Genomic DNA, 24,344 nt, shown 5'->3' on the forward strand with positions numbered 1-24,344 from the left:
GTGGCTTAAGAGCATAGTAGAAGAAATAGGGGCATAGAAAGGTAAATTTAGTAATGCATGTCTTAGTCTATCTATTAGGACAAGGGAGGGGCTTATATAGGTATAGTAACCATATATAGCTAGCTAAAAGAGGGCAATAGGATATTCCTATACCTAAGTTAGGCCTGCATAGTGTCCTTGGGCTAGGGGAGTTATGTTGTTTAGGCAGGCTTCCTTGTGCATGACTATTGGGTCTACTAAGCATGACTGTGGCCTCTTATGCCCACTCTCTCTCCTTAACAGTACCTGTAGAGAGTAGAGACTCCCCTTTATCCCATTAGATAGAATGGAATACATGTTACTACTTTTACCAACTTATGAGCCCATTTACTTTCTACCATGCTATTAAGCCCCTACTTAACGCCGATGTACAACGCTTTGCGATAAGTAAAGCTGGAGCTGTTTCCCCGGTCCTCCTCGGGTTGTGGAATAGGCAAATCCGTGACAAAACTAACATCTACAACAGAGTCGGCTCTGCAATCTCCGAAGAAAGCTCATTCGAGAAACACGTTCTCGGTACATTAGCAATAACGTCACCATCTTTCACTTTAACTGAGGATGTTTGGCGTCAACTCGACGCCGGGCGAAGACGCTGGGCCATTGCCTCTGAACACGCATGAGCGTATCCCTCAACCTGGTCCGCTCACCCGCCGGCCCAGTCTCAAGACCAAATCCTCCGTACTGCCACTCCTTCTCAAACGCCCTAATCTTGGCATTGAGCGCCTTCTCATCCAGCGACCCCCTCGCCGTCGCCTCCTTCAAGCCCTCGACGAAGAGAGACCATCTGGGTCGGTAGTAGGACCGCGTCAGGCCAGCCCACGCGCGCGCCGAGTAGTCGTTGAGAAAGGGCGACTCCCATATCCAGACGGTGACTTGGCTCCGGGCGTTGAAGGAGATGAGCTCGTCGGCGCCTGTGACTTTGGCCCAGCGCTGCGCGTCTCCGAGCCACTTGTCGAGGGTGAAGTGCTCCTGAGTGGAGAGGACTAGGTCCAGGCTGTCGAGAAAGTCGAGCAGCGTCTGCCCCTTGACTGACACCTCACGACTAGGAACGCGAGGTCCTCCAGGTCTCGAACCTCCACGTATTTGCATAGTGTCGTTGTATGCCCGAACGAGATCAGTGTAAATGTCGATAAAGGCGTTGCTCATGACTTGCCGGGTCACGTCAACAACATCGAGCTGAAAGGTCGGCACCTCCCACAGAGAACCCTCGTGAGCAGCGGCATCGAGCATAAGCCCCCAGACCTCTTTCAGGACCTCGGGATCATAGTGAAGAGCCGTCGGGGCGGGAAAATGAAATGTTCTGTTGACGAGGCCGGACAGGCTCGGGGCCAGCTGGTAGACTCCCACGCCGGCGCAGGGGATCCTGTGGTCCTTGTTGTCATAGACGTGCGCGCGGAGTAGATCCCAGGCTTCAAAAAGAGACGGTGGGATGGATGAGGCTTCGCTATACCGGCGTCGTGTCCAGCCCCGGAAATAGGACTTGGCCTCGATGGCAGTTCTTGACCAGGCCTGGTCGAGCAACAGGTCATAGACGACCTCGTTTCCCTCGTAGGCCTCTGGAGTGAGACCAAACCCGACCAAGGAGTCGGAGGAGTCGAGGGCCAGGACCGGCCCTGCGGTGATATTGGTTGGCTTGTCCAAAGAGATTCATGTTGCCCCCAAAGTCGTGAAGCTGACACCAGATCCAGGGCCGGCCGGCGTAGCTCCTCGTCCGCTGCCACTGCGGCTCGTTCTCCGAGTACAGGTCAAGGATCAACATGCTTTGCTTCTCCGGGACGCCGCCGAGGTAAGCGTCGATGCGCTCCTGCGTCCAATAGTCCTTGCTCGAGTAGAACAGCCAGCCCTGCATGAGCCACACGGCGGCCGGGTTCGCCTCGGTCAGGCCCCTGTACGTCTGCCTGGACACGCCGGAGAGGTACTCGCCGTCCCCCTCGGCCGTCGTCAGCTCATTAAACTGATCCAGCGTGTAAAAGTTTGTCACGTTGCCAAACGCCTGCATCTGCCTCGACACAAAGGCATGCTGCAGCTCGGCAAAGGTGTCGTCCAGGGGGCTCAGGAAGTAATCGCGGCTCTGCTCCGGCACGCCGCCCCAGACAGGCGCCCGCGTCACGTTGGCGCTCGGCCGGACGCGGCGGATGGCATCGGGGACGAAGCCCGGAAAGGCGGGCAGGACGGGCGTGATGCCGAGCTCGACCATGCGGGCGACAATCCGGCGCTGCAGCTCGAACTGGGCGTCGATCCAGGCGAGCGGCAGGCCCCCGACGCCGCCCCAGGAGCCCTTGATGTTGCCGAAGCGGTTCCAGGCTTGGAAGGCGGGACCGCTGAAAAAGGGCACGATCTCGTCGTCGGCCAGGCCCAGGGCCCGGAAGCTGTCGAGGAAGATCTTTTCGTAGCCGACCCATGCGAGCTGGAGGTTGACGCCTCGCCAGGCGGCCCAGTCGAGGAGCTTCTCCCAGTCGGCCCAGGTGTACCACGCGAAGGTATACGAAAAGGTCACTTACGATCCGTTAGTCTCAGATGGCGGCCTTGGAGTGAACCGCAATAAGCGTGGTAAGAGGAGGTGATGGTCAGGCGACGGCAAGTCTCACCGGTGTTGAGGTTATATCGCCACGGGACGACGCTTGACCCCGTCAAGGTCCCCTTCGGAGTCGGCAACGGGCCCGACACATTCCTGCAGTTGTCGACGAACCAAAAGTCGTCCAACTGCAGGGTCTCGGTGGCGTAGTGCCGAAGACTGAGGCGAAGGAACGGCGATGTTAGCGCAGCAAGCACTCGAGTATTCACGATGCACATTTACACTCATATCTCGTCCAGAACCCAGTCAAAGCACCTTGTTGCAAGCAGTGAAGAGAGGTAATGACCGCCTTACCCTCTGGCCAGAGCACTCAGCGTGGTCCCCTCGACGCGGATCCTCCCGCCAGGCGATCCGGCGACGGTATAATGATCATTCGTCGGCGGATTCCAGCGAGACCACGCATCATTCCTTGCGGTCAGCACAAAGTCGAAGCTGTCGCCCTGCCCGGGCAAGAGTCGATCGGCAAGGCCCTTGATGCCGTCGGTCGTCGTCGGCGGCGGCGCGTGAGCGAGCACGGGCGAGCACGACATCAAAGCTGTTGCTGTGAGCAGCGAGAGCAGGCGATTTGGCACCATTGCGTCTCTCGGAAGGCTCGTTCAACGAGGGGTCCGAGAGAGGAGCGGGGAATAGAAGCTAATCCTCGATATCACCGGCCTTTGTTATTCAAGCCCGAGGCGAGTGAGCAACAGTGGCTCCCGTTCCAGTGGAATTGCGGCTCTTCGGCTTCCTGCCTGGCTCTTGCGCGTCGTCGCAATGCCTCTTTCAAAGAGCATGCCCAGAGCATGCCGTGGGGAAGAGAGGCAAAGAGGGGGCGGATGCAAGATGCCGATATTAACGGCCGCATGCATCAAGATGCGTAGCCTCTGCCGGCGACACCTCTCGCTGCGAACCAATGATCTCACACCTCGGCATCCGGGAACAACTGGCTCTACGAAAGCCCGAAATGATCATCGCCGTGGCGGCTGCGTGTTGGCGATGCATTTCAATGGCAGACGGCATTCCTTCCAGAGCCAAGGTCAAAGTCCTCGTTCTCATCGACTTTATCGATGGCCGCGCAGCCTGTCATTACCGTTGTATTTGCCCTCAGAGACCCCCGGCCGCCGTGTGGCCTCTGCATTCATCTTGGATTTCAAACAACATCAAAGGTGCAGGCAGGGCACAGCATTCTCGTAACAGTCCCAGAGCCGTGCCTTGAATGCTCTCGTCAAACCTTCCTCAGCAGCCTATACAAGATGTGAAAGACAACTCTCTTTCGCCTGATGCTTGGACAGCCTTCACCCGGACAACATATATGGGTGCCCAGAGCGTGCTCATCCTGCCCGCGGCTCAGCCACGTCCAGGGCACGTCATGATGTCAGACGCAGCCGCCAAGACTTCCAACGCATTGCCAGGTTCGGCGTCACAGGAATCGACCTTGACGTGCGCCGGGTAAGCCCGCTCCGAATGGGTGCGGCTTCTAGAAAGCGGCCAACGCTCGCCATCAACAGGCCGCGGGGAAACCCCTATGCACAGCAAATGCCACTCCAACGGTGCAGTTGCCTGAGGACGCGTCACCTCCATGTAGGAGCATGGAGCTTAACAGAGCCCGTGCCTTGAGGAACGAAAGGACTTCATTAGCGCGCGGGGAAAAAAGGCCCCAGACTGCTTCACCCCCACATCCTCCGCCTCTGATGGCCCCCTTTCCGCTCCCTGTGCCCGATTTTTAGTCTCCCTGTGCACCTTACCGTACTTGGCAAGACTCCACACGTAGACGCGTAACACACATAATACACACAATTGGCGTCGCGGCAAGCAGTGCCTCCTGGTACAACACCGCAAGCCAAAATAACTCGTGATAACCACCCACCTCGCAATACCACATCGCGTCTGCGTAGCTAAGTTTCAGAGGCACACAACCGCCACAAAGCAGCTAATCAACCCGTTCTTTCTCCAAGATGCTTCTCCAGCCCCCGCCAAACAATATGCCACTCTTTGAGACCTTTGACGATGCGTTTGACGAGCTCCAGCGGCATGCGCGCTGCCAAGGCTACGCCATAGTTAAGTTCAAGCCAAGCAACTACGAACATGGGCTCCCACGCCGTTACGACATCGTATGCGCATGCGGCGGCCGTGAATACAAGTCAGCCTCGTTAGGACTCCGGAAGACTGGCACCAGGCGGACTTCCTGCCCGTTTAGAGTCAAGGTTGTGCGCCTGAAGCTAGAGGGAGACCTCTGGCGGATCTCTGTGATGTGCCCAAGGCACAACCATGAGGCCAATAGGGCCGGCGCCTTCCCAGAATACCGGCGCCTTCATCCACATCAACTCCAGCAGGTTAAAGACTTATCTCGCGATGCTGGCTTAACGGCGCGGCAGATCCTTCTTGCTCTTCGGGCTAAGAGCCCGCGGCTACTTGCAACAGAGCAAGACATCGCGAATATCTGTGCCCGGCTTCGTCTCCGGGAGCTTGGGGCACATACATCCACACAAGCGCTTATTGCCAGGCTCGACGAGGAAGGTGCCTTCCATAAAGAGCTACTTGACGATGAGGATCGCTTCTTCTACCAGATTGTGGGCCTTGACCCTGCCTTGCGGCTTTGGGCACAACATTCACACCTTATGATGGCCGACGTAACGAACAACACGAATAGATATGGCCTCAAGCTGCTAGAGATCAATGGAATCACTGCCTTGGGCTCTATCTTCCTGTGGCTTTCTGTTTAGTCCCTTCCGAAGACACAAACGCATTTACCTGGTGTTTTATACAGCTTCGCGAGTGGTTACAGTCAAAGGCAAGGCTAAGAGGCGAGGCTGACGGCAATGCCTTTATCCCACACGTTATCATCACTGACTATGACGCTGCTGCGCGCGCTGCATTGACGGCTACCTTCCCGGACTCACAGCTACAGGTCTGTACGTGGCATATCATGAAGAACATCACTACAAACGCGAAGAAGCGCTGGCTTGGCGACTATGACGATGACGACCCATTTGACCCGCCGCAAGAGCCCCAAGACGATGAAGACCCCGGGCGCTCTGCAGCTACCGGAGCCACTGCCGGAAAAGAGGCCCTGTGCCTTCACAACAGCCTTCCGGTCCGTAGTGTATGCCCCGACCGAGGACGAGTTCAACAGCCGCTGGGGCATCGTCAAAGCGCCTTCTCAGACCAGCACATTATTCTTAGGTATGTGGAAGAGGTCTGGATGCCTGTACGAACGCAATGGGCGCGCGCTTGGGTCTGCCGTTACCGCAACTGGGGCCACACAACGACCTCGCCTTGTGAATCCCTTCACTCAAGCTCTCGCACCTTCCTTCGCAACGGCCAGTCGAACCTGCTTGAATTATATCATGCCTTGCAACTACAAGCCTCAACCTCACGAGAACACCATGATCGGACCGTTGAGCGCGAATCACGACGGACTCGCGACCTGTTCCGGCTACCATTATATGAGGAAGCCGTCGAGAAGGCGTCATATCCGTCTCTCGAGCTTGTACAGAAACAGGCACTAGCCGCCTCGGCCGGCCTCCTCAAACCACAAGAGCGGCCACTTGGGGAATGTGGGAATAGCTTCACTGCCCAATACGGGCTGCCCTGCAAGCATATTATCGCCTCGTACCTCCAGGTCCAAGGGGAGGGGACTAGCCGCAAAGTTATAGCTACAAGACCCTTGCCCTTGAACTTGTGGGACAACCACTGGCTTCTACGGCAGGATCTTGCTGTCACAGACCCATACAGACGAATTCGCGATCCTCGAGTCATTGCCCGGCGCCGCAGACCAGCCAGAGCCATAGCCTTCGCACCTGTGGCCACGACTGCAGCCGTTGCAACAGCCGCTGTAACTGCACCTGTGGCCTCGTCAGCAGCGGCAGCAGCTACCTCACCAGCTTCGCAACAGTCACAGCCTCGCGGGCAACAGCAACAGCGGCAGCCAGTCTTGCAGACAGTGCTTGCGCGGCTTGAGGCTATTGGCAACTACCTTGGCATTGGGCCGGCTATAGCTTCGTGGTCGGTGTCAACACCACAAGCAGCGTCAACACCACAAGCCGACATCGTGATCCGTCAAACGCCTACACAGCCGACCTCATACCAGCAACCGCAGACTTTCCGGCGCTCAGAGTCTGCCACCCAACTTATGCGGCGGCTACCTCGGCCTTCGAATATCACGAGCCGCCGCGGCCGCCGCGTCAAGGAGGGTCTCAACGGGGCATCGCGAGCGCCCTCGTCTCTTTACCCTTGGGTCCTCGACCCCTCTAGCACCCTTACATCAGTGGAAGGAGGATTTATGCCGCTCCCGGCTTCGCAGATAAGTAACGCTACAGTTAGAGGAAGGGGAACGCTCACCACGGCGGAAAAGAGGCCACGCAATGCGGCAGCCGTATGAGCTTGTAATGCGGCTAGAAGATATGGAGGAAATGTGCGAATAGCTTCAAATTCATAATGTTCAACGCAAAGACTCTACAATCCGTGACCACCTTCTACAGTAATTGGTGTGTTGCACACACAAATGCAAGTCTTGGCCGATTCGCGATGCTTCTACCTAATACGGTAAGGTGCACAGGGAGACTAAAAATCGGGCACAGGGAGCGGAAAGGGGGCCGCCTCTGATTGGCTGATTTATTTCCTCTTTCGGAATAAAAGATCCCGTGTGATTGGTCGCCGACCCTTCCGTCCCTCCCTCATCATTGGTCGCAGCCGCCTTTTCTTGCCCCTCTCATGCCTTGCCCTGTTTCCCCCCCGTTTATACTCCTGTTTACCCCCTTGCCAATGCCAATGCCAATGCCAACCTTTTTCCTTTCGTCCGCCGGTTTTCTTATTGTGTCTAAAACTTGCGTCTTTTGTCTTTGCCCTTTTCGTTCATGCCTTTCTAGCGGGTTCTTCCTTCAAGTCTAAAAGTCGCCCCTCGTTGATCGCTGCTGCCCAGTGCCCTTGTCTTCTTGCCCGCCGGCGCTCCTCCGTCTTCTCCCCTCGTCACCTCACCTGACAACTCTCCTTGACTCTTCAGCGTCGCCATCCGACCGACGCAAAGCTTCCTCGACAGTCCTCTCGCTTAGCACCTCCAGCCTGGCCTGCGCGGCGGTCATCTCTTCGGGGACTCGGTTGCCCACCAAGTCTCTCTCCCGCACCTTGGACACGAGCGTGATGCCGTCTAGCGTTCGACAGCGCGATAGCTGCACATATAAGCTGTACGGGTCGCATTGCGAGGGCACGGCCCTTCCATCGACTTTCGTCGTCCGTGTCCCCCGCAGCTCCAGGGCCACGCGCTCTAGCGTTCTGCCCTGCACCTTGTAGTCCGTGCAGGCGAAGGCTGCTGCGCACGGCAATCCCTTCCGGCTGACGTCGTTCTGCTGCCACGGCCGCTTTCGTTGGCAGTGTATCCTGACGCTCATCGGCGTTAACAAGATCGTGCCCGGCGGCATCCCGACGAAGTGGAGGTCCTTTGTCGTCGCCGATTCCAGTAATATCCCGCCGGCGGCCGAAGTGGATCGTCATGTCGGACGAGATTCGATGCCCTGGGGACGCCTTGTCGACAATGACCTCCACCGCCGAGTAGCCGGCGCCGTTCACCAGCTTCAGCCCCTGATGGGTGTTGTGGTTCACGACGACCGGCATCCCGGCCACGAACATGAAGACGGCCGGCACGGGGATCGCGCTATCGTCGCCTTGATTGAGTACCATGATCGCTTCTTCCTCGGTCGGCAGGCCCTCCTTCCACTTGTGCTCGGAGATGAAGATGCGCATCGTCGACCGCTGCTGGACCCGGAACGCCAAGCTTGCCTCCATGTTTAGGTTCCACCGATTCCTGTTCAGCGGCGTCACCACGGTGATGCCAGTCTCCCAAGGGATCCGCCTGCCCTCGCGGTAGCACCTGAGTTGAGGAGGTCCAGATCCGTGCGGTCCTGCACACCCTGCCGGATCCGCTTCAGCAGCCCCTGCAATTCCGGATCACCGGCGGCGCGCATTTGCTCGTTCAACATGACGACCGTCGTGAATCTCTTCCACAGCGCGTGCGCTTTGTCGTGCTGGTGCCGCTGCTCGGCCTTGAACGAGTTGTCTACGTCCCACGAGATGGCCGCGCTCGGCAGGACGATCGACCTCTCTTGGACCGGCCGGAACTGCTGAAAGTCTCCGCAGAAGAGGACGATGGGGATCCCCGAAATCTTTCTGCGATCCGCGAAGCCGACAGAGTCGCTCGTTTATGGCGTGCAGCGTCCGCGCTCCGAGCATGCTCACCTCGTCGATGACAAGCACGTCCTTCTCCTGCCAGTCCATCCGAGACTGGCCGTGGATGAACCGCTCCGCCCGTTTTGTCAGCCGCACCCCGTCAAGGTCCTTGGCTGTGTTCGCGCCGCCCGCCCCTTGGTCTTTAGTGAACCCGCAGGCGGAGTGGATCGTGATGCCGTTGATCTGCGCCGCGGCAGTCCCTGACGTCGCCGTGATCAGCAGACGATTCGAAAGGCTCTTCCCACTGAACAGCTCGACGAGTGCCCCAATGATCCGCGACTTGCCGGTGCCCCCCTCGCCGCCGACGAACTGGCAGAGCTGGCCGGCATCGCCCTATTCGTTTGTCGCATCAAATCGAGCTGGCGGCATATTATTAGGAAAGCGATCGACTGCCTCTTGTTCAGCGTTAGCCGTGTTGACAACTCCTTGCCCGCCGCGAAGAAGGAGGTCGATGGGCCAAGCTGGACGCGCATTCCCGCTTCTGCGTCGCTAGCCGTCTCGTCGGAGTCGGCTGTCGTCATTTCGACGTCGTCCTCCCGAAGCCGGTCATCACCCTCCGCAACGCAGCTCGGCGATCGCTTTCCCGGACTGCGACTGTGGTTTGTACGCCTTGGATCATTCTCTCCCTTTCCTCGACGCACTTATCTGCTGCGACTTGATAGCCTTGACCTGATCCTGCGGCGGTAGTGCGGCCCCGGAAAATACCCGCCCTGGCATGCTTATGCACCTCAACCCTTGTTCGGGAATCGCGATGGCCTCGAGCTCGGCCGTTGAGCAGAGCGCCGATTGCTGGAATCGACAGAGCTGCCGCATCATTGCCATGAGCTCCGGCGACTTGGCCGTCACCTGATTCGTGCCCACTGCGCCTCGGACGACGTCGATCAGGCGCGTTGCGTCTCCGATGTTGTTGGACCGATACGTCGCTGCAAATTCTGCGCCCGCCTCGCCTGTCTCGCCCTCCTCGACGTGGGCGACCGTGGAATCGCCATCGCCGGATGAGGCCGCCCATTGCTTGGCGTCGCGCTTTGCGTCTTCGGCTGATCGTCGAAGCAGCTGCACGTTGTCGACGAGACATGATATTCTCGGGGCCAGCGCCTCGCGCCCGCTCCCAGATGCTATTGATCTCACCTGTTTCTTCGCACAGAAAGGACTCCACGGCACAAATAGCGCAAGATGCTGCACGGCTGCCCTTTAAGGGGAGGGGAGGTTAGCCACTCTGATGATGCCTGCCGGCAGGGCGGTTGCTATACACACCTCCGGTGGCACGACTCCTCGTCGTCGTTGTGGCCGAAGTCCTTGCTCAGGTAGCCATCGAGGCAGACGGTAGCATGCTTGCCCGGCCGCCTGAGCACCTGGACCCAGCGTCTCCTGGCGCCCATCCATCCTCGAAGGGCACCTCCCCAGGCCGCACAGCTCATCCTTACTGGTGCGTTTTAGTCTAACGACCGATATGTAGTCGTATAAGCATAGCCCTCGCAGGAGCTCTCCCCGGTGCTGGTACGCCTCAACGTGGGAGATCCTCAGGCCTGCTTCTTCGACAACGACCGACTCATCCAGAGTATCATCTATGGCCGCCGCGCCACTTGCTCGTCGGAGATACGGCCACCGTCGAAAGACTTCCCAGTACAGCAGAGATGTGTTCAGGTACGCCCAGGCGCTGCTGTTGGTGAACTCGGCCGGATATCCAAGAAGATGAGCGACGACCTCGACCTGAGATAGCGGACGCTCCGTGAACACACGATTCGCCACCCTCATCAAGAACTGTCGCGTCCTGTTCCCTTGGCGGCGTCATCGCCAACAGCACCTCCACCGTCGTCCTGTCCTCCGTTGGCCGTGCCGTCACCCGTTGAGGCGGCCAGGAGATCGGCCGCGGCCGCCACACGCTTCCACACCGGGTCCTCCACCTTCGTCGCGTAGTTCGTGACATAATACATAAGGGCCATGGTCTTGCGCTGCGTCGCAATGAAGGAAATGTCGTGGTTGTGCCGGAGCCCAACAGCGATAGCCTTGTTCCATCGATTGACCATGCTGTGAGTCCTCCGGATCTGCAACACCCCGTCTGCCGTGATGGCGGTCTTGTCGACCAACCTCCATGGAGACTTAAACCGGCATAGATTCCCTTTCCGCGCTCCTTTGCCCAAGGAATACTTGACACAGGTCGGGCTATGCGTGTGAACCTGTGTAGCGCCGGCACAGAAGTTGGCCTCCTCGTCAAATGCGGCCGAAAACTGCTCGGTGTTGTCCAGCAGGAGGAAATATCGGACGTCACAGATCGCTCCGCTTGCACGGCGCAGAACCCTTCCTGATCCAGATCCTATCTTGCACGTCAGCCTGGCCCCGTTTGTCCATCGGACGAGCAATTCAGGTTCTCAGTGACACGTCTTAGCTATTCTTACCTCGGAGAAGACACTATCGACGTATCGTATGATTCGCTCGCGATACGCCGCCTGATCCTCCCCGTGGATGTCGGCAAGCATCGAGCTGAGATGCGCGTTTCCGTGCAACCAGAGCAAGCCGTGAACATGAAGCGCCCCTCGTTCGTTGGTCTCCACAGCGCCATAGTACTTGCCGATGCGCCCGAATACCGACTCTTCTCCGACCTTCACGTAATGATCGAAGAACAGCTTCATCTCCCGGTGGAAGAATACGGCGGCGCTCATCGGATCGGACATGGCCAGCCTTGTCCGCTTGTACGCACTCCCAAGGCCTTCTAGGAACTCCTCGGCCGCGCCGGGATCGCGTGTCCGATATGCCGCCAGTCGCAGCTTCACCGGGTTCGTAATGTCGTTTGGGTTGATGGTGAACCAGATGGCCGGAACGCCGTAGCCAACGATGAGCGACTGGATTTTCCGCCGCATATTGAGCCGAACCTCTCGACATGGGTTGCCGGTGGCCGTACAGCGAGAGGCTCCTGAGAAGCTCCTTCACGCCCTCATCGGTCGTCTTGCCCGAGCTCTCCAACTCGACCCTCGCCGCCGCTAACCTTTGCGCGGTCATCGAGCGGGCAACGCGCTCGACCTTGCCGAAGTCCTTCCTCGCCACACTCAGCATGCTGACGCGGCGGTTCCTCGACCGCACCCCCATGTTGAAGACGAGAAATGCAAATATGTGGTGCAACGCAAACCGGCCACCATGGCGCCGGAGCACGATGTCGGCCCAAATCCGGAGGTTCAAGCTTCGGGAGGATACGATGTCTCCGCTGCCGCCCCTGCCTCAGCAGCTCTACCGGTGCCTCGCAAGTTGGTAAGGGCCTTCCCCGCCTCGGCTATGGCCTCTTCGGCCAGCCTTGGTCCCCCAACGCCAAATGGGAACAGGGTCGGGAACGTTCTGGCGAAGAAGGACGTCTCAAAGGAGTCGGCAAACTCATCCCCCCGCGAGACTCGAATGTATGGCTCACTGCCATCGTCGCCACGCCCTCGACCCCACCGAGGATCCGACCCGTTCTCGGGCCCGCGCGGCCGTCGTCGGCACCTGCGCCAACAGCGTCACAGGCAAACCGCAGCTTCTCGACATCCGCCACGTCTGGCGGTCCGTCCAGCAAACATGCCGGAAGACGTCACCTCGTTGATTGGTCGAACGTTCTGATCGGGGCTAGCACCAACTCCATCACGACCCGCGCCTTCTTCGTTGGGCCCGTGCCCTTCAGCCTCGCCTCCCGTTTCCTGCCTTTGGTTGAGCAGAGCGAAGAGTTCCTCGATCTCCACCGACCCCTCGTCGTCCATGGCGCGCTCCGTGGGCGGCACAACGTGCGCCGTCCGCGTTTTCTCCCATGCGGACGGCTCGTTCCGCTCCATGCGATCATACACCAAGGCCGGCACCCCGTCTATCGGGTCTCCCCAACTCTCCATCTCCGCCACGTCGATCTCGATCTCGGCGTAGTGGGGGTTGCTCCTCTTCAGCCAAACAAGAGCCCTCTCGACGACCCGCCGCCTCACCGACAAGAGACTCGACAGGTCGCTCGGTGCCGGCTTCTCCACGCCCTGCCACGAAACGTGGATCTCGTCCAGTGCTTGCAAAGGGGTGCGGAGCACCTTGGTCGCCAGCTCCTGCACGTTGTTGGGAAACACTGTGATGTGGCCCTTGACGTGCCTCGGATACCTCACGGCCTGCCTCTGCCCGCCCGGAATGCTATATCTCGTGACAAACCCATAGCAGGAGTTGAGCGAGACGAGCTTCTCTTCGACCAGCGTGAGTCCCTTGAGCTCGTCAGGGAACATGTGCTCACAGCCAAGGCGAGTGTGAAGATGGACCGCCGGCGACAGACTCCCGCGCGCCAGGCATCGGGCACACTCCGCACACACCGACACGGGCTCGCCTTCGGGAAAGCAGCTCCGGCATGAAAATGGTGAGCGGCCGCCCTCTGGCACGCAGCTTGACAGCCATTGATCCCATCTGATCTCCTCAGCTCTTTTCTCGTACGCTTGCGGTAGCTGTCATGCAGGTCCGTATCGGCAACGTGCTCGCATCGTGGAACGCCTGATAAAAATCCCGCACCGTCGACACCTTCCTGTCGTGCGGTATTGGCGTACACCACGTCTGATCGTTAGACAGCCTCTCCTTCATGGCGAAGTCTTCCTCCAAAAAACGCAGCACACTCGCCAGGTCTTCGGCCCGCAGCTCCCGACTCCTCTGCCTTCCGATTCCACTCCGAATCTGTTTTCTCGGGCGCTCGTCCGGACCAGGAAGACGTTTTCTCTTCTCCCGCCTCCGGGGCCGCCTCCGGGCCGCCTCCGATCCATGATTTCTTCTCTCCGTGGCTGATTCGCTTCTTCGCAAGCCGTCGGATGCGGCAGCTTTGGCGACGACTGCCCGACTACGTGCGCATCCCTGACACGCCATCCGGCCCTTTGCACTGGACAGGCACCGGGCCGTGCTGGCGAACGTTTTCCACGCCGAACCTTGACCTCAGTCCTTGCCCTTTCCAGCACTCTCCTCGTTCTTGCTGCCGATCAAACTGCACGGGCTCCCCAGCCGCCACCCGCGATGAGCCGCCCACCTCCCTTTGCTGCAGCCTCCGCCCGCTCAGCGAAGCGTCCGCTGGCTCTGCCGCGGCGTCGCCCACCCCCACAGGAGACGGCCCCGGATGCTGCGCCGTACCTGCTGCGTTGGAGACACCCCTGCGGCCTGGTACTCCCTTACCCGCCAACTCCGTCCCCGACGGCGCTTGGGCAAACCAGACGCAATCGCTGCTGCTAATTGCCCGTTTTCTCTTAAGTTGTCGAATACCGGTTCCCTAGGCTGGATGGATCGAAGCTTCGGTACCTCCTTCGAATGAACACTCGGACATCGCCCGCCGCCGCCGTAACACGTTGCTCCTCATCTTCAGGATCTCCTCCTGAGGCAGAAAGTGCCGATGAGGGCGGACGATCAGAGTCCGCTACCCCCATATCTCCACGTTCCCTAGGCAACAGGGGCCTCGGAAGCTGACCCGGTGACTGATGTTGCGCGGAACTTCCGCTGCTAACCATATTATGGAACTTCCGTGCTCTGTTTGACCGCAAACCGCCTCGCGGCGGTCTTCTCGGCAACGACCTCGCAATTGCTTCTGCGTGCTGTCTCCATGCGGTGTCTTCAACCACAGGTTTCCTAGGCTGAATCGGCCGGAACGTTGATGCCGCATTCGCCCGTGATTCGTATCTTCGTAACCGTCCCAGGCTCTCCCCCCGTGCTCTGCGGCCCCTCTCAGAAGCTGCCACCACATCTACACCGGCTCCTGTCGCACCATCTCCGAGCCCCGAACCCGACCCGCTCACGTTCTCACCTCTTCTCCATCCCCGACTGACAACGAACAGGCTTCAGGGTGAGCAACCGCCTCGCTTAACTTCACTGCAGGACTGTCCGCCATGCTGCTGCCTCCTCGACGTCGACTGCCGTAAATTGGCAACAGGCTATAAAGCTTTGGCTCCGGAGCACCTCCACTTGGACAGTCTCGCTTGTTGACGACGCTACTTCTCCCGAATGGGAAGCTCCTAACCATCACTTCCCTCATGGCCGTGGCGTTTCTTCCTTATAGCTTCCTATAAAATGCTTCCCTATGGTACCGAGGCGATGCAATACTACCCTCTATATTCCCCGTTACCATGCCTATCTATGTGCGTCCACCGTCCCGGCCTCGCCTGGTCTCCACGTGCGACCTGCTACCCCGGCTTTGCCAAAGCGACCCTTCCATCGCCGTGCTCTCTTTTGCACTCCAGCGAATCCTGGCCACTGCCGACCTCCGGCACATGGAGATGGCCGCGACAACCGCCTGCCGCACACTTCAAACCATACTCTTCAGCCCTTCCAACACCATCCTACCAACCTTGCGCATCAGTTCACCATCAATACCCGCCAATCCGCCTCGTCGAGCAACAGCCACAAGGCTGCCGGCGATAACATGTCCATGACGTCCTCATGCAGCCGGACTACCCTTCTAGATTTGCTCCCTCGCCAGCACCAATGTCGCATCAACGGCCTTAATGCTAAAGCGATAGCCAGGACCCCCCTGCCTGTCCTCTTGTAGTCGCTAGCCACCGGAGTCTCGACTTGCAAACCCTCTTGGAAAGTTCTCGTGACCAACTCGCATCCTCCTCCTCAGGTCGACCCATATATCCGACTTCACCGTGTCCCAATAGTAGACTCGACACGGTCGGCACCCGCCTCGCTCAGCCGCACGCAATGCCCATCCAACTACCGACGACCGTCAAAGAGGGAGTCCTGCAATACTACCATAACCTCTTTCTTTCCTTCACTCTCATTCGTTATTGCCCCCTTTGCTATCTACTCCATGCAACGATGACACCGAAGGGGACTACTGGACTTTCTTTCTCCGCAGTCTTACCCACACTAACCTTACCGTTCGCCGACCTCCAACTTCTCGCAACATAGCCATCACCCCTACTCAACTTCCAACCCCCGGCTCCCTACTTCACTCACGACCACAGAACCAGATGGTCGAGACTGCTCGAGAACCTCGCCAGCTCATTCCCGCATACCCCCGCTTCTGATCTATCACCTAGGTAGCATTCACTGACTCTCAAGTCTCCCCGACCCGAGCCACGAGCCCTCTTTCGAGCAGCAAGAAAACCTGCTTTATAGGATGCCTACCTCTACTCTGCCTAACCCTCCTTTACACTTCCACGGTGACCACATCTGCCATGTTCTCACGATGTCGGCCTCCCAGCTCAACGTCGATACCTCGTCCTCCCCGCGGCAACCTCTTGACAGCCAGAAAAATGCTGGCGCCGACATGTCCATGATGGCCTTTGTCCAGCCCGGCTGCCCGTCTAGGTTCGCCTACCAGAATGAGCATCGTGTCAAAGGGCTCAACGCAGAAACCCTAGCGAGGTCTTCCTTCCAACGCCCTCATGGCTGTCGACTCCAGAGTATGCAGCAATCCGGTCAGATCCTGACAATCCATCGACCTGCATCTTCTTGAGCCTTAATATTTCCATATACAACCAACAGATAATCCTCGGAATGGACCGAGCAGTGGTTCTTTATGGTCGGCCGTGTTCATCCCTTTGCCCTGACGTGGGAAATCGAGCGACGTGATAGCTTCGAGTCGGAGGATGACAACATTACAGAATACACCATCCCGGCTCTCATCGTCCGCGACCACAGCTACCAGCCGTAGGTGTATGCTCCAGACCTCCGTCACCACTACCATCTCTGACGATGGCCACAGAGTCATCCCTCGCACCCTCGGCTCGGCGGATGCCTTCCCAGCGATACAACCCATTGTCTCCTTCACGGGACCTGTCATCGGTTCCGGCCGCGACCTTCTGCATGGAAACTCGGCTGCGGCCCTTGACGACACCAGCTGAGCTGTTGCGGCTTTGTCCAGCTCTCGACCTTTATCTGTCCTGGGATTCCGGGCAAAACACCCTTCAAGGGCTTTCATCCCTTTCAACTTTTCGTCATCTTCCCCATTCACGCCAATCCTTGGACCTCCCTATGCAAGAAGATGACCGAGAGGCGCGATAGCCAGTTCCAGCCGAACGCTCTCCTCACCTGCACGGGCAAAATCGCCGGCTTACTCGATCACCAGATCATGACACATGCCCCGGCCTTCGAGCAAGACTATATCTTCATCGTCGTCCCCGATACATGGACTTTCCTTGACAGGGCCATGTCCAACCAGGCTTCTGCGACACAGCTACTGCCGACGACACCCAAGGGCTCAGTCGGCAACCCTCGGACTATAGCGATGCGTTGGCCAGGTTTACCTCTACCAAAAACGCAATGCCGCCCCAAGCGGCGCCTCCCCACGCCGCCTGCATCTAGGTCAGTCGATCCTTATGATGACATCAAAGCGGTCATTGCCCGATCCCGACCAAACCCCAACCAAGAGACCGCGACTTTCTCCAGAAATTTCCACCATAGTCGCCGCCTGTGATAGTCGAGGCCCCGCCAAATCCGACACTTCCTCCCTTCTGTCCCACGAAGACCCCGGAGACTCAGAGACGGACACCGAGCCAGTCAATCACCCAGCCACATCCGCCTCTGGCCCTATCAGACCTCCGGCGTCAATCTCTTCCCGACCGCACCGCGCCCGACATCCGCCAAGAATATTCTGTAAAGCAACGAACGAAACAACACAACATGACAAGGAACATGTTTCATCATCCTCAAACTCAAGTGCGAAAGGCCTAATGGGATATTTCCTTCTCCTCTTGCTCTCCTTTTCACAAAGACAATCCAGTCAAAACTTCTCCAATATACTCCTTATTCTGTTTATATCCACCACTTATAGCACCTGTAAATCCTCAGAGCCTTCCACTCGCCCACATGCATTACCCACCCACAACTCTCTTCACCCCTGCCGCCTCTCCACGCCCTTTGCGCCTTTGCAAAGCAAAATCTCCTTGCAGCGGCCTAGGCTGCCTCTCTGACGCTCTGTCTCGATTTCACTCACGATAATGCTCTACGTCTCTCGCCGGATCTCCATCTCATATCTCTTATCTCACTCTTCTTCCTGTCTTCCTCTCACTTCCCCTGTCTCCTATCTCCTGTCGCCAACTCTCTCCTCTCCCGACTTTCTCCTGTCGCCATCGCCAACTTTCGTTCCGAAAGGCCTCTTTGCGCGAGCCGCGGCTGGCGAGCCTTCCCTCGTCTAACGTGCCCCGCAGACCCCGCCCTCTCCCCCAAAGTTCTCCGCCCCTTGATTGGTCCCTTGTGATTGGTCCTCCTTGCCTCCCTCCTCGTTGGTCGCTGCCCTTCCCCGGCTTCTGTTGCCTTTTCGCGTGCCTTATCCCACCACTAGGCGCCTCCCACCCTGTCTGCCGCCTGCCGACTCTTCCCGCCTGCCGAACTCTTCATCGCGTCACCTAGCGCGGCCGCCTTGACTCTTCAGCATCACCGTCCAGCCAGCGCAACGCCTCCTCAACGGTCCTCTCGCTCAGTACCTCGAGCCTGGCCTGTGCGGCAGTCATCTCCTCGGGGACCCGGTTGCCCACCAAGTCTCTGTCCCGCACCTTGGACACGAGCATGATGCCGTCTAGAGTTCGGCAGCGCGATAGCTGCACGTACAGGCCGTACGGGTCGCACTGCGAGGCACCACCGTTCCATCCATCTTCGTCGTCCGTGTCCCTCGCAGCTCGAGGGCCACGCGCTCCAGCGTTTTGCCCTGCACCTTGTAGTCCGTGCACGCGAACGCTGCTGCGCACGGCAAACCCTTTCGGCTGACGTCGTTGCGTTGCCACGGCCTTTTTCGCTGGCACTGTATCTTAACGGTCATGGGTGTCAACAAGATCGTGCCCGGCGGCATCCCGACGAAGTGGAGATATCTCGTCGTCTCCGATTCGAGAATGATCCCCGCCGGCGGCCGAAGTGGATCGTCATATCGGCCGAGATCCGATGCCCCGGGTACGCCTTGTCGACAATGACCTCCACCGCCGAGTAGCTCGCGCCGTTCACTAGCTTCAGCCCCTGGTGGGTGTTGTGGTTCACGACGATGGGCATCCCGGCCACGAACATGAAGACGGCCGGCACCGGGATCGCGCTATCGTCGCCCTGGTTGAGTATCATGATCGCCTCTTCCTCCGTCGGCAGCTCCTCCTTCCACTTGTGCTCGGAGATGAAAATGCGCATCGTCGACCGCTGCTGGACCCGGAACGCCAGGCTCGCCTCCATGTTCAGGTTCCACCGATTCCTATTGAGCGGCGTCACCACGGTGATGCCCGTCTCCCAAGGGATCCGCCTTCCCTCCCGGTAGCACCTTGAGTTGAGGAGGTTTAGATCCGTCCGATCCTGCACGCCTAGACGGATCCGCTTCAGCAGCCTCTGCAGCTCCGGGTCGCCGGCGGCGCGCATCTGCTCGTCCAGCATGACGACCGTCGTGAACCTCTTCCACAGTGCGTGCGCTTTGTCGTGCTGGTGACGCTGCTCGGCCTTGAACGAGTTGTCTACGTCCCACGAGATGGCCGCGCTAGGCAGGACGATCGACCTCTCTTGGACCGGCCGGAACTGCTGAAAATCTCCGCAGAAGAGGACGATGGGGATCCCCCCGAAATCTTGCCGCGATCCGCGAAGCCGGCGAAGCCGCTCGTTCACGGCGTGCAGCGTCCGCGCCCCGAGCATGCTCACCTCGTCGATGACGAGCACATCCTTCTCCTGCCAATCCATTCGAGACTGGCCGTGGATGAACCGCTCCGCCTGTTTCGGCAGCCGCACCGTCAAGGTCTTTGACCATGTTCGCGCCCCCGCCCCTTGGTCTTTAGTGAACCCGCAGGCGGGTGGATCGTGATGCCGTTGATCCGCGCCGCGGCAGTCCCCGACGTCGCCGTGATCAGCAGACGATTCGAAAGGCTCTTTTACTGAACAGCTCGACGAGTGCCTCGATGATTCGCGACTTGCCGGTACCGCCCTCGCCACCGACGAACTGGCGCAGCTGGCAGGCATCGCCCCGTCGGTCTGCTGCATCAAATCGAGCTGGCGGCATATTATCAGAAAAGCGATGGACTGCCTCTTGTTCAGCGTCAGCCGTGTTGCCAACACCTTGCCCGCCGCGAGGAAGGAGGTTGATGGGCCAAACTGAACGTCCATTCCCGCCCCTGCGTCGATAGCGGTCTCGTCGGAGTCGGCCATCGTCATTTCGACCTCGTCCTCCCGAAACCGGTCATCACCCTTCGCAACGCTGCGCGGCGATCGCTTTCCCAGGCGGCGGGCGTGCTTTGTATCCCTGGATCATCCTCTCCTCTCCTTCGAGGCACTTACCTGCTGCGACTTGATAGCCTTGACCTGATCCTGCGGCGGTAGTGCGGCCCCGGAAAATACCCGCCCTGGCATGCTTAACCGCCTCTCCCTCGTTCGATCAGCGCCGTGGCCTCGAGCTCGGCCGTCGAGCGCAGCGCCGATGCTGAAACCGACAGAGCTGCTGTATCATTGCCATGAGCTCCGGCGACTTGGCCGTCACCTGATTCGCTCCCACTGCACCTCGGACGACGTCGATGAGCCGCGTTGCGTCTCCGATGCTGTTGGGCTGATATGTCGCTGCAGACTCCGCGCCCGCCTCGCCTGCTCCACCCTCCTCGACGTGTGCGACCGTCGGGTCGCCATCGCCGGACGAGGCTGCCCATTGCTTGGCGTCGCGTTTTGCGTCTTCGGCGGATCGTCGAAGCAGCTGCACGTTGTCGACCAGACATGATATTCTCGGGGCCATAGCGTCTCGAGCCCGCGCCCAGATGCTGTTGATCTCACCTGTTCCTTCGCCCAGGAAGGACTCCACGGCACGAACAGCGCAAGATGCTGCACGGCTGCCCTTCAGGGGGTGGGTTAGCCTCTCCGATAATGCCCGCTGACAGAGCAGTTGCCATACACACCTCCGGTAGCACGACTCGTCATCGTAGGTGAAGTCCTTGCTCAGGTAGCCGTCGAGGCAGACGGTAGCGTGCTTGCCCGGCCGCCTGAGCACCTGAACCCAGCGTCGTCCCGGCGCCCATCCATCCTCGAAAGACATCTCCCCCCAAGCCGCCCAGCTCTCGTCGTTGCCGATGCGTTTCAGTCTGACGATCGATATGTAGTCATACAGGCATAGGCCTTTCAGCAGCTCTCCCGGTGCTGGTACGCCTCGACGTGGGAGATTCTCAGGCCTTCTTCTTCGACGACGACCGACTCATCCAAGGTGTCATCCGTAGCCGCAGCGCCACTGGCTTCTCGGAGATGCCGCCATCGCCGAAAGACTTCCCAGTACAGCAGAGAACAGTTCAGGTACGCCCACGCGCTGCTGTCGGTGAACTCGGCCGGATATCCGAGAAGGTGAGCGACGACCTCGACCTGTGATAGCGGACGCTCCGTGAACACGCGGTTCGCCACTCTCATCAGGAACTGTCGCGTCCTGTTCCCCTTGACAGGGTCATCGGTGGCAGCGTCTCCGCCACCGTCCCGCCCTCCGTTTGCCGTGCCATCACCTGTTGAGGTGGCCAGGAGCTCGGCCGCGGCCGCCACACGCTTCCACACCGGGTCCTCCACCTTGGTCGCGTAGTTCGTGACATAATAGATGAGGGCCATTGTCTTGCGCTGCGTCGCAATGAAGGAAATATCATGGTTGTGCCGGGCCCGACAGCAATAGCCTCGTTCCATCGATTGACCATGCTGTGTGTCCTCCGGATCTGCAGCACCCCGTCTGCCGTGAGGGCGGTCTTGTCGACTAACCTCCATGGCGCCTTGAACCGGCAGAGGTCCCCTTTCCGCCCTCCTTTGCCCAAGGAGTACTTCACACAGGTCGGGCTATGCGTGTGCACCTGCGTCGCGCCGGCACAGAAGTTGGCCTCCTCGATAAACGCGGCCGAGAACTGCGCGGCGTTGTCCAGCAGGAACCAATACCGCCCGTCACAGATCGCTCCGCTTGCACGGCGCAAAAACTTTCCTGGTCCAGATCCTGCCTTGCACGTCAACCCGGCCCCACTTGGCCATCAGAAGAGTACTTCAGGCTCCCGGTGGCACATCTTAGGTAGGCATTCTTACCTCTGAGAAGACGCTATCGATGTATCGGACGATTCGCTCGCGATACGCCGCCTGATCCTCCCCGTGGATGTCGGCAAGCATCGAGCTGAGATGCGCGTTCCCGTGCAGCCAGAGCAAGCCGTGAACATGAAGCGCCCTCGTTCGTTCGTCTCCACGGCGCCATAGTACTTGCCGATGCGCCCGAATACCGACTCTTCACCGACCTTCACGTAATGATCGAAGAACAGCTTCATCTCGCGGTGGAAGAACACGGCCGAGCTCATGGGATCCGATATCGCCAGCCGTGCCCGCTTATACGCATCCCCAAGGCCTTCTAAGAACTCCTCGGCCGCGTCGGGATCGCGTGTGCGGTATGCCGCCAGTCGCAGCTTCACCGGGTTCGTAATGTCGTTCGGGTTGATGGTGAACCAGATGGCCGGCACGCCATATCCGACGATGAGCGACTGGATTTTCCGCCGCATATTGAGACGGACCTCTCTCGACATGGGCTGCCGGTGGCCGTAAAGCGAGAGGCTCCTGAGAAGCTCCTTCACGTCACCATCGGTCGTCTTACCCGAGCTCTCCAACTCGACCCTCGCCGCCGCTAGCCTTTCTGTGGTCATCGAACGCACGATGCGCTCTACCTTGCGGAAGTTCTTCCTCCCCACACTCAACATGCTGACCCGGCGGTTCCTCGACCGCACCCCCATGTTGAAGACGAGAAATGCGAAGATGTGGTGCAGTGCAAATCGACCACCATGGCGCCGGAGCACGATCTCGGCCCACGCCTGAAGGTTCAAGCTTCGAGACGATACGGGTCTCCGCGGCCGCCTCTGCCTCGACAGCCCTGCCTCGCAAGTTGGCCGTGACCTTCCCGCGTCGACCATGGTCTCTTCAACCAGCCTTGGTCCCCAACGCCAAATGGGAACAGGGTCGGGAACGTCCTGGCAAAGAAGGACGCCTCAAAGGAATCGGTAAACTCACCCCCGCGAAACCCGGATGTATGGCTCACAACCACCGTCGCCACGCCCCGAACCCCGGCTAGGGACCCGACCCACGCTCTCGGGCCGCACGGCCGTCGTCGGCACCTTCACCAACAGCGTCACAGGCAAACTGCAGCTTCTCCACGTCCGCGACGTCTGGCGGTCCGTCGAGCGCGAACATGCCAGAAGACGTCACCTCGTTGATCGCTGGAACGTTCTGGTCGGGGCAGGCGTCACTTCCATCGCGAACCGCGCCTTCTCCGTTGGGCCCGTGACCTTCACCCTGGCCGCCGGCTTCTTGTCCTTGGTTGAGCAGGGCGAAGAGCTCCTCGATCTCCACCGGCCCTCCTCGTCCACGGCGCGTTCCGTGGGCGGCACAACGTGCGCCGTCCGCGCTCTCCCACCCAGACGGCTCGTTCCGCTCCATACGATCGCACACCGACGACGGTACCCCGTGTATCGAGTCTCCCAGCTCTCCATCTCCGCCGCGTCGATCTCGATCTCGGCGTAGTGGGGGTTGTTCCGCTTCAGCCAGACAAGGGCCCTCTCGACCACCCGCCGCCTCACCGACAAGAGACTCGACAGGTCGCTCGGTGCCGGCTTCTCCGCGCCCTGCCACGAGATGTGGATCTCGTCCAGTGCTTGCAAAGGGGTGCGGGAGCACTTTGGTGGCCAGCTCCTGCACATTGTTCGGAAACACTGTGATGTGGCCCTGACATGCCTCGGATACTTCACGCTCTGTCTCTGCCCGCCCGGAATGCTATATCTCGTGACAAACCCGTAACATGAGTTCAGCGAGATGAGCTTCTCTTCGACCGGCGTCAGTCCCGAGCTCATCGGGGAACATGTGCTCGCAGCCAAGGCGACTGTGAAGGTGGATCGCCGGCGACAGGCTCCTGCGCGCCAGGCATCGGCCACACTCGGCGCACACCGACACGGACTCGCCCTCAGGAAAGCAACTCCGGCATGAAAATGGTGAGCGGCCGCCCTTTGGTACGCAACTTGACAGCCAATGATCCCATGTAATCTCCCTCAACTCTCCTCTCGTACACTTGCGGTAGCACCCATGCAGGTCCGTATCGGCAACGTGCTCGCATCGTGGAACGCCTGATAGAAGTCTCGCACCGTCGACACCTTCCTCTCGAGCGGTATTGGCGTGCACCACGTCTGATCGTTAGACAATCTCTCCTTCAAGGCAAAGTCTTCCTCCAAAAAGCGCAGCACACTCGCCAGGTCTTCGGCCTGCAGCTCCCGTCTCCTATGCCTTCCGATTCCACTTCGGACCTGTTTTATCGGGCGCCCATCCCGGCTAGGAAGACGGGCTCTCTTCTCCCGCCTCCGGGACTGCCTCTGTCCGCGCAGCGAGCCGTCCGCTGCCTCTGCTGCGCCATCGTCCACACCCACCTGTGCCCTTGGCCGCCGAACCGGTCCCCGACGGGCTTGGGCAAACCCCATGCAATCGATGCTGCAAATTGCGCCGTTCGTCTTAGGTCTTGGAAAGTCGTATCCTTGGGCTGGATAGGTCGGAGCGTCGGTCCCTTTTCGAACGAACACCCGGGACACCGCCGGTCGCCGCCTTATCTCCCTGCCCGTCACCTTCAGGACCCTCTCCTGGGGCAAAA

General features: G+C 59.3%; 3 protein-coding genes across 3 annotated transcripts; all 3 read right to left on the reverse strand.

The window, feature by feature from the left end:
- Positions 1-582: 582 nt before the first annotated feature.
- HRG_01070 (alpha-N-acetylglucosaminidase (NAGLU) tim-barrel domain-containing protein) lies at positions 583-3,189 on the reverse strand (the record flags this gene model as incomplete). The annotated part of the gene is made up of 4 exons (XM_044859541.1): positions 583-1,652; positions 1,717-2,535; positions 2,628-2,773; positions 2,909-3,189. The coding sequence occupies 4 exons, from the start codon at positions 3,187-3,189 to the stop codon at positions 583-585; spliced, it is 2,316 nt and encodes a 771-aa protein (XP_044725941.1).
- Positions 3,190-7,566: 4,377 nt separating this feature from the next.
- Positions 7,567-13,032, reverse strand: HRG_01071 (PIF1 protein; the record flags this gene model as incomplete). Its single annotated transcript, XM_044859542.1, has 13 exons — positions 7,567-7,901; positions 7,975-8,490; positions 8,541-8,751; positions 8,825-9,015; positions 9,457-10,004; positions 10,070-10,183; positions 10,227-10,525; positions 10,615-10,874; positions 10,922-11,129; positions 11,212-11,655; positions 12,213-12,317; positions 12,376-12,904; positions 12,962-13,032. The coding sequence occupies 13 exons, from the start codon at positions 13,030-13,032 to the stop codon at positions 7,567-7,569; spliced, it is 3,831 nt and encodes a 1,276-aa protein (XP_044725942.1).
- A 5,506-nt stretch (positions 13,033-18,538) lies between these two features.
- Positions 18,539-23,409, reverse strand: HRG_01072 (PIF1-like helicase domain-containing protein; the record flags this gene model as incomplete). The annotated part of the gene is made up of 13 exons (XM_044859543.1): positions 18,539-19,611; positions 19,678-19,945; positions 20,012-20,076; positions 20,165-20,417; positions 20,495-20,555; positions 20,617-20,708; positions 20,906-21,405; positions 21,614-21,674; positions 21,761-21,845; positions 21,953-22,586; positions 22,643-22,780; positions 22,834-23,067; positions 23,166-23,409. 13 exons carry the CDS (start codon positions 23,407-23,409, stop codon positions 18,539-18,541), a joined length of 3,708 nt encoding a protein of 1,235 aa, XP_044725943.1.
- Between the last annotated feature and the right edge of the window lie 935 nt (positions 23,410-24,344).

The sequence above is a fragment of the Hirsutella rhossiliensis genome (assembly GCF_020360975.1).
Source record: "Hirsutella rhossiliensis strain HR02 chromosome Unknown scaffold00001, whole genome shotgun sequence".
Taxonomy (NCBI): Eukaryota; Fungi; Ascomycota; class Sordariomycetes; order Hypocreales; family Ophiocordycipitaceae; genus Hirsutella; species Hirsutella rhossiliensis.